Source organism: Lolium rigidum, chromosome 6 (genome assembly GCF_022539505.1).
Source record: "Lolium rigidum isolate FL_2022 chromosome 6, APGP_CSIRO_Lrig_0.1, whole genome shotgun sequence".
Taxonomy (NCBI): domain Eukaryota; kingdom Viridiplantae; phylum Streptophyta; class Magnoliopsida; order Poales; family Poaceae; genus Lolium; species Lolium rigidum.
Window position 1 is genome coordinate 85,897,477 of NC_061513.1, and position 10,877 is coordinate 85,908,353.

Genomic DNA, 10,877 nt, shown 5'->3' on the forward strand with positions numbered 1-10,877 from the left:
TTTGTTTTGTTTGTTGGCATCCGGCACCGCCGGCTTCCCTCTCCAATTTGGTCCCCCGGCCTTCTCTCCATCACGTTGGTGTGGCCTTCGGCGTCGGACTGAGGCCTACAAGTTTTCTGTTTTTCGGGGTTTAGAGAATTGAGATGTCGTATATGTAGATCTTCAGATGATGGACTTAACTGTTTCTTCTTTGAGGCGCGTTGGCTCGATATGTTCATGGCCTTGATGACTTTCCGTCTACCATCAACAACGATTGGCTGACTCCGGTGTGGAGAGGCAGCGGCGGCCATCCGTTTGGGAGGAAGAAGACGATCGGCACGCCACTGACCTTGAGGTATTTTCCATATTACGTGCACTGCTGGTTTGATGAATAGATTTTTTTTTTTTGAATGGATTGATGAATAGATGAGATGGTCTCATTCGAAAGAGGAACTCTCACTGTCTCGTGTCTACGTTGCCACAGCCCAAGAAGATACGGCGGTATATGCTGCAGTGTGAAGCGACAGCGCAGCGGGCGCGGGCGGTGGACTGGGTCGGGGAAAGCCTTGCGATCGCGGACAAAAGAAAGGAATTGGCAGCCCCGCCCCCGCTCCCATCGCGCGCGCAACGTGTACCCGGCCTATAGCTTCCTCCTCCCTCCCATATCGCTTTCCGGGACGCTGATATCTCAATGCCCCCGCTCTCGTCCGCACAGTCGTGTTTGCGTTGGTGTGGCCGTAGCTGTGCCTTGGCATTGCTACCTTCTTCTTTCTCCCCGTCGCATGTTACCACTATAAGCTGCAGGGTTTCGTTCAGTCTGCGCGCGCTCGCCTATAGCCAGCCACGCGCAGTTGTGTTGTAGAGTACGTGGGGGAGGGTGCGGTTGCCGGCGATGGGTTCCCTCTCTTCTTCCCCGCGTGGTTTCCTTCTTGCGCTTCTCGGCCTCTGCGCCGTGATCCGCTCGTGCTCGGCGCTTCCCCTGCCGCCGCCGCTGCCGCTGCCACCACCGCCGGTGATGCTGCACGACAGCTTCGCGGGGAAGTCGGAGTTCAGGACGATCAACCGGAGGCCGCTGGAGTCGTGCTTCAACCCGAGCCCGTACCTGTCGATCGACGTCAGCCCCGGCGGCCCGCTCCCCGACGAGGCCTTCGTCAACGTCACCGTCGGCGGCGTCTTCCGGCCCGACGGCTCGCACTGGGTCGCCATGATCACGCCTTCAAACTCCAGGTAATTAAACGACAGATTTGACATTGATCACACATTTCTCCAATAACTATATATAGCTAGGTCGAGATTTTCTTATGGGATTTGATTAGTTTTCCGATCGTTTAGACCTTTTGATGGATCTGCATGTGTAGCTACTAACAATAGTGTACATGCATGCGCTTGCAGTGTTTCCGGATGCCCTCTGAGCGGCGTGAACTATGTCGAGACCGGCGACCTGGCGAAGCTGCCGCTCCTGTGCCACTACCCCGTCAAGGTGAGGTAGCATCTGCCTTTCGCATGCACCACTTGCCAATTAGACCCTGAACCACCGTTTGGCCACAGTAGAATTTAGTTGCCACAGCAACCCCTATCAATCTCATCATGTTTTAGCGGCACCCCTCGATCGTACGACGTACGGCCTATCGATCGCCATGTGAGCAGCTCCTGTACGTACGTACGTTTACCATTGCTCAAGTTTTCCGGTCGCCATTAAGACGTTGCCATGTTTACGGGAAGCCAGTGCCGGCTTACATACGTACTGATAGCGCCATAACTAGTTGCCCGATCCAACATGTGCGTTAGCCTCACCCGGAACAATGGCCATCCGTGAAGCAAAGCCAAGTTATCAAGCGTGCTAGGTCGACTATGTCCGTATGGGCCGCATGCACATGCGTACGGCGTCTGCTGTTGCATGGCTCAAGCATGACACTGTCTATAGCTTATTAATGGAACCTGGATCATGCACGAGCCACTAGCGTCAAGACACCAACAACATTAATCTCTGCCCAGGAATAGACGTTCGTGGAGCTATGGTACGTCTCCGTTTCGTTGTGGTATCATCCGTCGAACAAGTTCGGATCTGTGTCCAAGCACTTCCGGCGATGGTGTGGGGTGTTTTTCTTTTCTTAAAATAAAAGAAGGCAAAAGATTCTCCATTTTTATTAATAAAGAAAAGAGTTTTTCAAGCGTTACAAGCCCTATGGGTCGAGTCAAAAGCTAAACCCAACACAAAGGTCTACTCTAGTAGCATTACATTAGGCTCTCGCGTTATTCCTCTCTTTCCAAACTTCCCATGACATAAGCATGCCAAGGAGAGCCATGGCCTTCCTCATGACCTTTTTTAACGAAGGTGCACTGCTACTCAAGAACCGTTTGCGCATCATGCCAATCATCTGGTTTGACACCGTACCTTCCAAGCCAAGCCATTTCCTTGATCGGCTGACCTCCTATCTTATGTGTGCGACTTTGTCTTCACCACTCCCCGTTCTCGTTGTTCGCTGATAGGATCGACACTCCACGGCCTGAAGCGAGAGGGAAGGCAACCCTCTCTCGAAGGGCCTGAGGCCGAACTTTCTCCATTGCTATCTCAATAAAAGTTCGGCCTCAGGCCCTTCGAGAGAGGGCAGGCAACCCTCTTCGACAGCGACTTGGTGGATTTTGTGTGAAAATGTGTGGTGGTTTCACAAGGAGTCGTGGTAGCACCTCTAGTGGCTACTCTTATTTATTTTGTTTGTCTTTGGTCTACTTTGTAAAAGGTATCGTTTCGGTTGTGGTATGACTATTTTTATATAGGGATTTCTATTTTCGTGCCCTCGGTTCCTTAGTTGTACTCAGTTTTCCCCAGCCCCTTAGTTTTTCCTCACTTTTCCCCAAGTCCTTGTTTGAAACCCGCAGAAGGCAGCTCAGACGGCAGGATTCCCGTTAAGTTGACCGCTCCGTTCGACGTGTGGGGCCGCGTCGTGTGGGCCCGCGTCGCGTGGGGCTGGTAGAAAGGGACCGCGTGGGACAGGACGAGATTGCGTTTGGTTGCACGTGAGCAGGAGCTGGGTTTTGTCTCTCTCGGCCATTGGCATTTCCCTTTTAAGAGTACCTTTTACGCCTCCTTCTCTCGCCTTTTTTCACATAATTAGTATCAAATCTAGAGAAGCTTGCATTTCTGTCTTTCTTCAATTATTATTTGTGCCTTTTGGCCCTGGTTGTTTTCCCAATATGGCAGCAAATCTAGTAGGGAGCCCAATCTAGTACTCCATCCGGTCCATATGTATGTAGTTAAATCTAGAAGCAAATCTACGGGGAATGTACGATAAATTCACAAGGTCATATAGTAGAATAGGGATAGATAATATAGATAATAAGCTGCATTCAGCAGCCAAACATAGTAGGGTTCGAGGTTCTTCACAGCGATACAGCACCATCATACTAACAACATAACAACGAGGGATCCCTAACTAACAACAAAGGGATCCCAACAACAAAATGGAGGAGGCAGCGAGCAGCACACGTCCAGGACTCCGCCTACCCCATCTGCCTCTGCCTCCACTTGTTGCTCCCCTTGGGAGCCTTGGGCTTGAGCGGAGGCATGCGCCCGCCGGAGATCTCCACCCGCCGGATGCTGCGGAGGTGCATGCCGAGCGCCAAGTGCTTGGCGCGGAAGGAGTTGGGGTTCACCGACGCGCCGACCTTGGGGTTGGTGTGGCCGATGTTCTCGGCATGCGTGAGGACGCAGCTTGAAGTCGGTGCCGCCGAGCCTCCTAGTGCAGAAGGGGCACCTGTAGACACCCTTGGCGACGTCGAGGTAGGAGACATACGGCCGACCCGCGGCCTCCGCAGCACTCGGCGAGTCTTGACGTCATGGTGCTCGTCGTCGCTGCCGACGTCGCCGCGCAGACAGCCGATCCATATCAAACGGGAATTTATTAGTGAATGAGTTGCAAACGTGCATGATAACAAAGTTAGGAAAAACAGAGGCAGCCTCGGTTAGAGTGGACACGATTATATGTCTACGGGGACGGTGTAAGCGAACCAAAGCTCATGCACAACAGATTTGTACACGAAATGGTTCGCTGAACCCTCCTCGTAAAAATCAGTGCCCACCGATTCATCATAGGCAAAGAAACAGATTCCGGATCTGAACTTGAACACATTCCAGATTATTTGCAAAATTAAACGGTTGATATCTTTTGATTCGTGCATAAAATAACTGATTGAGATCCTATGATTACTTGCATAAATTAACCGATTGAGATCCCATTATTACTTGCATAAATTAACCGAACGGCCGAAACCCAAATCTTGAACGAAATCAAGGAGGGATCAAAGCAAAATGGAATAAAATCGGCGCAAATATTAGCCCAATACTCATCCATCCACAGATCCATCTACACCAGCACAAATAGGGTTCAAAAAGGAATGGGGAACAAAAAAGGAAGCAAACCGTAGTTATTACCTCGTTCCATGGGTCCTCTATGGAGGTGTAGTAGCGGTTCGGGGGCGGGACGTACGGCACCGGCTCGTAGGGGTCCCATCCCGGTGGGATCTGACCGCGACCGGCGGCAGCAGCCTCCGATGCACCGGCGGAGGCGGCGGCGACGTCCGTTGAGGGGACGGCGGCGACGTCCGTTGAGGGGACGGCGTCGAAGAGGGAGGCGTCGCGCTTGGAGCCGACGGCGCCGTGGACGATGGGATTGGCATTCTCCTTGTCCATCTCGCCGGCGAGAGGAGAGGGAGAGGGAGAGGGTTTTTTGCTTTGGAGAAGATGATGGGACGTGAGAGAGGCGGCGTTGCGTAGGCGAGTGAGAGTGACAGAGATAGTGGGAGGAGGCGTCTATAAAGGCTAGTGGTGGTTAATGCGACCCGCGTCCTACGCGTCCACCGCTGCACGTCACGCACGTCTTGGACTTCCGCAATGCGCCACGCGTCCACGATTGCACGTCTTCGACTTCTGCACCGCGACCGGCGTCTACGCGTCAAATATTGCACGTCTTTCATTTCTGCACCGCAACACGCGTCCTCGAGTCTAACCCTGAAAATTTAGATATACTCAGTTATAACCTCGAGCATTATACTAGCATTTTTTGTGTGCTCAGTTTTCCCCTTGAGTGCTAGTACTGGCTAGTGCAATATGCTCGATTTTACCCTCAAGTAGCTGGTCAACGAGACAGTCAACAAATGTGATTAACTAGTTAAATGAGTCATTTAATGTGCAAAAAATTCCGAAAAATAGTGGCACATACTCATGGAGTCTTTACCACAAATTTCCAGTTCTCAAAACATAGATAAGTCATAGATAAATCAAGTTTTACCACAAATTGCCACTTCTCAAAGGCCTTCTCAAATCACCTAGTAGCTATGAAGGTGCATGGTTTTCCACAATAAGCCCTTCCCAAAACAGACTTTCCCCAAAACATACTTTGTCTAAATGAGGCCACAATTCTCACACTCATGTATATTTGTATTGCAAATAGTTTGAGATAGGCCAAGATGGGTTTTATTCTACAAAACACGCATTTTTCATTTTTTAAATCTCATATTTGAATCCCTTAGTCATGTTTATTACATAGGTGCCCTTGGTTTCTTGATACTACTCAGTTTTGCCCTCTCCCTCCACAAATTCTCTCACACGTGCAACATTGCCCCGATTGGTCTAGCCCATGTCACGCGGATCGTGCCCGCCGACCGTTGATCGTATGATCTAACGGGCAGGATAACCCTCCCTCTCTCTCGTCGGCGGTTACCTTCCACTCTCTAAGTTTGCTAAATGGCGGTTTTCTCGTATTTATTTTCACGCGCTAAAAATTATAAACTCTTTTAGGCATTACTTTTCACGCAAAAAATGATAAACCATCACCGATTTGTTGTAGCCATAAATTTTCACGCAAAAAATGATAAACCGTCACCGATTTGTTGTAGCCATTAATTTTCACGAAAATCCCAAATGATAAACCATCACCGATTTGTTGTAGCCATTACTTTTCACGCAAAAAATGATAGACCATCACCGATTTCTTGTAGCCATTACTATTCACGGTAAAAATGATAAACGAACCAATCTATCTATCTACTGTATTTGAAGTTTGGAAGGGTTCACCATCTAGTTATGTTAACTTTCGAGGTTTTGATCCGAAAACAAATGGGTATTATAAAGGGAAATAAAAGTTCAAAAAATGTAAAAACGAAACAATCTACCTATCTTTGTATAGAAGATCGTCCGTATGATTTTTGAGGTCATTTAGAGAAGGTAGAAAAAAATCCCTTTTGAGAAGGTCGAAAAAACCTAACTTGTTACAAAAGCTGGTTTCGAGTGAGACCTAACCAAATTTGGCATACATTATGCCATATCTATAACAACAAGGAATATCTAAAAGGGAAAGTTTCACAAAATTTGAAATTTATGGCGAAAATGATGCCATACATGATGCTTGTTTTTCGAGGTTTTGACACTGAAAATCAATTGGATATTATAAAGGGAAATAAAAAGTTCAAAAAATATAAAAACGAAACAATCTATCTATCTATGTATAGAAGATCAGCTGTATGAAATTTGAGGTCATTTAGAGGAGGTAGAATAAATCACCTTGTTAGAAAAGCTGGTTTCGAGTGAGACGAAACGGCATGCGTTTAAGCAAAGTGATTTTTTCGAACATCTCCAAATGATCCCAAATTTGCCATACATGATGCCATACGTGTAACAACAAGGAACCCTATCTAAAAAGTGTCAAAAAAGTTTGCCCAACCGTATAGCTCTATCAAAAAGAACCTCACCATGGCGCTAGTATAATTTTGGGCTTACTTACAAACTTTCGTTACCTAACCTTCAACACGAAACTTGTTTCAAATCACTTTTGGCGTACAAGAAACAAATCCCTCCTTGATTCGAGCACCACAGCCTCCAAACTTTGCCGATGCCGATATCGGCATGGTCAGAACGGCTATGCTCGACGCCACCTGCTAGGTCACCGTCGGGATATGCACCCTCAATCCCGTCCCCTCATTCGATCAACGACACACCGGAGATACCACCGAGGCCAATGCCGAACGTACATGCTCGATGCCAATGCCGAACATGCATCCACGCCGATGTGGGCACGGCCACGCCGCCCGCTATGTTGGACGCCACGGACCACCGCGAGGTCTTTCCCTTCGCCACCACACTCTTCTAGCACCCATCTATACACGCCGGAAAGGAGAGACACTAGTTTTCTCTACATTGCTCGCGTTCGTGTCGGTACACGGTCGGTCAAAGTTTTGAGGTAGTCGTCGATGTCGTTGACCATTTCTTCTCTTCTTTGCATGGTTAAACGCGTCTAGTTCATATCTATCTAATGCGTCCGGTCTCGCCTCATGCGGTTCTTTGTGGACGTCGATCTCATCTCGGCACTCCGCGAGCCACCTCCTCCGTGCCATCGCTGTAGAGCTCCGTTTAAAAATCTAATCCTACCCGTGTATTGCCCCTTGTATCGGCGCCATGGCCCCACTTGTCATTTGATATAGCGAAGCCCCACTCGTTCGCGTTTTGGTCGGGGATACGGCGATGCTTACGGTCAAACAAAGATGGATGGTCTAACGTGTCTTTGCGAGGCTCTACGTGGCCCCACTAGTCGGAAGATAACGGTCAACCGTCGGGCAACCGGGCGTTACATCACGTGTGATGGTTTCAGACAAACGCTTGGGTAAAACTGAGGAAAAACTAAGGAGCTGGGGAAAACTGAGCACAACTAAGGACCCGAGGGCACGAAAATAGAAATCCCTTTTATATATAAAGCGGGGCGAAAGACTGTTTCGAAAATAATCCTAAAACTAAAGCCAAGGTAGGCCCAATTAATTTTTGAGGCCCAGTGGGCTAAGTTAATTGACATGATACTTGGACATTTATGCCCAGTGGGCTAAATCAAATGGCATAAATCTTTGGAATTTAGGCCCAGTTGGTGAAAAGCGACCCGAACTATCTCGGGTGCAGGAAGGCGGCCTGCCAGAAGCGCGACGGATCGGGGGCCTGCGAGGTCCGGACGTGCAGTGCCACGCTCACCTTCCACGTCGTCAACTTCCGCACGGACGTCGAGTTCGTCTTCTTCTCCGACGGCTTCCAGACGCCCTGCGTCCTCAAGCGCTCCGGCGTGCTCCGCTTCGCCAACCCCGCCAAGCCACTGCACGGCCACCTCTCCAGCACCGACTCCACGGCCACGTCGGTGAGCATTTCGTCATGCTTTCATTTGAGCTGCAAATGGCGTCGTGTTTTTGAGCGATGCGTGGGTATGTATTGCCAGATGAAGCTGACGTGGGTGAGCGGAGACGGGAGGCCACAGCAGGTTCAGTATGCAGGAGGCAGCAGGTCCGCCGCCTCCGAGGTTACGACATTCACGCAGAAGGACATGTGCAGTGAGTGATGATATGCCTGTCGATTGTGGCAACTAACAAAGACAGTTTACCAAGCTTAATTTACAAGTTCCAGACTTCCGGTAGGATATAAGAACGAAACTTATGCAGGTGTTCCCGTGCTGCCGAGCCCCGCCAAGGATTTCGGGTGGCATGACCCTGGCTACATCCACTCGGCTGTCATGACCGGCCTCCAGCCCTCTCAGTCCTACGACTACCGTTACGGAAGGTGAAGTTCTTATTGTTACTCTAGGATCGTCGTGCGAATTGTGTGTGTGGCCTGACTTCATGAGTTCATTGGTATCTCTGCGCAGTGATTCTGTGGGTTGGAGTGACACGGTCAAGTTCAGAACGCCTCCGGCTGCAGGGTCAGATGAGGTGTCCTTTGTGATCTATGGCGATATGGGGAAGGCTCCACTAGACCCATCATCGGTGGAGCACTACATCCAGGTACGCAAAATATTGCCTCGACCAGTGTAAATTATACTCCGTACCCTATACACACATCTTCTGAAGTTAACGCTCATGACACTCGTTTTGCAGCCTGGCTCGATCTCCGTGACCAGAGCAGTGGCCAAAGAGGTGCAAACAGGGAAGGTCGACTCCATCTTCCACATAGGAGACATCAGCTACGCCACGGGATTCTTGGTCGAGTGGGATTTCTTCCTTCACCTGATCAGGCCAATCGCTTCTCAGGTCGCCTACATGACCGCCATTGGCAACCACGAGAGGTGATTATTCTCTGAACCCAGAACGTTAAGCTAACCTCGCACTCTTCCCTTCCAACTTGGACCTAGCGATGGCTGGATGACAGCATATATACGCGACATGCACCGTCCGTAACATCTGCTGAATAAACTGCAATTTTCAGGGATTATGCAGGGTCTCATTCCGTGTACGTGACCCCGGATTCGGGCGGTGAATGCGGCGTCGCGTACGAGTCCTACTTCCCCATGCCTGCCGCCGGCAAGGACAAGCCGTGGTACTCCATCGAGCAAGGGAGTGTCCACTTCCTCGTCATGTCCACCGAGCATTCATGGTCGGAGAAGTCAGAGCAAGTATGTATAAATCAGCAGTTTCATGCCCCCTGTCCTATTTCAGAATTTGCAATTTTACGTTGCTGCTGTTTCTATTATTTCATACTTATATAAACTTGCAAAATTTTACGCACATTTTACATGCTGATGTTGCCAATATCTTTTTGATTAGTACAAGTGGATGGAAAAAGATTTGTCATCTGTTGATAGAACAAGAACGCCGTGGGTATTTTTCCTCGGGTGAGCTGAACACTCTTTCCTCTTCTGACATTGAAGCCACATAATTGTTCTTTTTGTTACCAAAGCGATACCTCAGACTGAACCTGGATGTGGCTACAAGTAACACCTGCTATTTGAATGACCACTGCAGGCATCGACCAATGTATTCATCGAATCTGGGCATACCGACCAGCGTGGACCCGAACTTTGTCGACTCTGTTGAGCCACTCTTGCTCAAGAACAAGGCAAGACATCACACTGCAATCATACCCTGAAGAAAATATGGCTATATATATGATCACAAGCTCAGAGTGAACTGTTTGTTTGACATGCCTTGCTGGTTTGTGGTAATAGGTGGATTTGGTTTTCTTCGGCCATGTGCACAACTACGAGAGGACCTGCGCAGTCTACCAGGGCGACTGCAGAGGCACGCCAAGGAAGGATGCAAACGGAATCGACACCTACGACAACAACAACTACACCGCGCCGGTCCATGCCGTTGTTGGAGCAGCAGGGTTCAAGTTGGACGGCTTCTCTATCATTGTAAGAGCTAAGATGAATCGTAGGACTATAGAGATAACTGAAACTGATAATCCTGCACCAGTACCTGTTATATTCTGTTCGTTGACAACTATGTCTTGCTGTCCAAATATTCAGCGGCAGAGCTGGAGCATCTCAAGGATTTCAGAATTTGGCTATGCCAGGGTGCACGCCACAAAAACCGACGTCTTGGTTCAGGTTAGTTTTAGTTTTTTGCTTTCTGTTTTTTTTTTCTTTTTCTTGGGCAGTCCTTAGAAGCAACCGTTTTTTCGTTTATATGTAGTTCAGTGTTTGCATATGAAATATAAAACAGTAGTGACGCTGTGTTTTCTTCAGTTTGTTAGCTCGAGCACGATGGAGATCCGGGACCAGTTTAGAATTGTGAAAGGGGGAAGATGATCCAATTACAGCTACGTACAGCTCAAAGCAAATAACAGGAAGATAGAACTAGTTTTATTTTGTCTATCCTGTACTGTAAAAACTAAGTAGACACACCCTGGTTACATTTTTTTACTAATATTCATAGCCTCTTCTAACTATGTGGACGGTTACTATAGGATTTGTATAAAAGACTTGTTCCTTACAGACCAAGTTTATTCCTTAGATACCAACTTTGGTGAAATCGATTTGTTGCCTAAGAATAAGGATGCTCATACGATCTTCTTAATATCATCTTCAAAAATTTCGTAAACGTTGTTATTGAAGTGTAGAAGTGAATTCCCTGACATTTTTCATCATTTTGGA

The 10,877-nt window shown here is 48.5% G+C and overlaps 1 protein-coding gene across 1 annotated transcript; it reads left to right on the plus strand.

Annotated features, from left to right (window-relative positions):
• Positions 1–871: 871 nt before the first annotated feature.
• LOC124662885 (probable inactive purple acid phosphatase 27) lies at positions 872–10,569 on the plus strand. The gene is made up of 13 exons (XM_047200668.1): positions 872–1,206; positions 1,372–1,459; positions 7,881–8,150; positions 8,229–8,340; positions 8,449–8,566; positions 8,652–8,787; positions 8,881–9,068; positions 9,209–9,395; positions 9,547–9,614; positions 9,745–9,838; positions 9,948–10,136; positions 10,251–10,331; positions 10,470–10,569. The coding sequence occupies exons 1-13, from the start codon at positions 872–874 to the stop codon at positions 10,530–10,532; spliced, it is 1,929 nt and encodes a 642-aa protein (XP_047056624.1). The 3' UTR covers positions 10,533–10,569.
• The last annotated feature ends 308 nt before the right edge of the window (positions 10,570–10,877 follow it).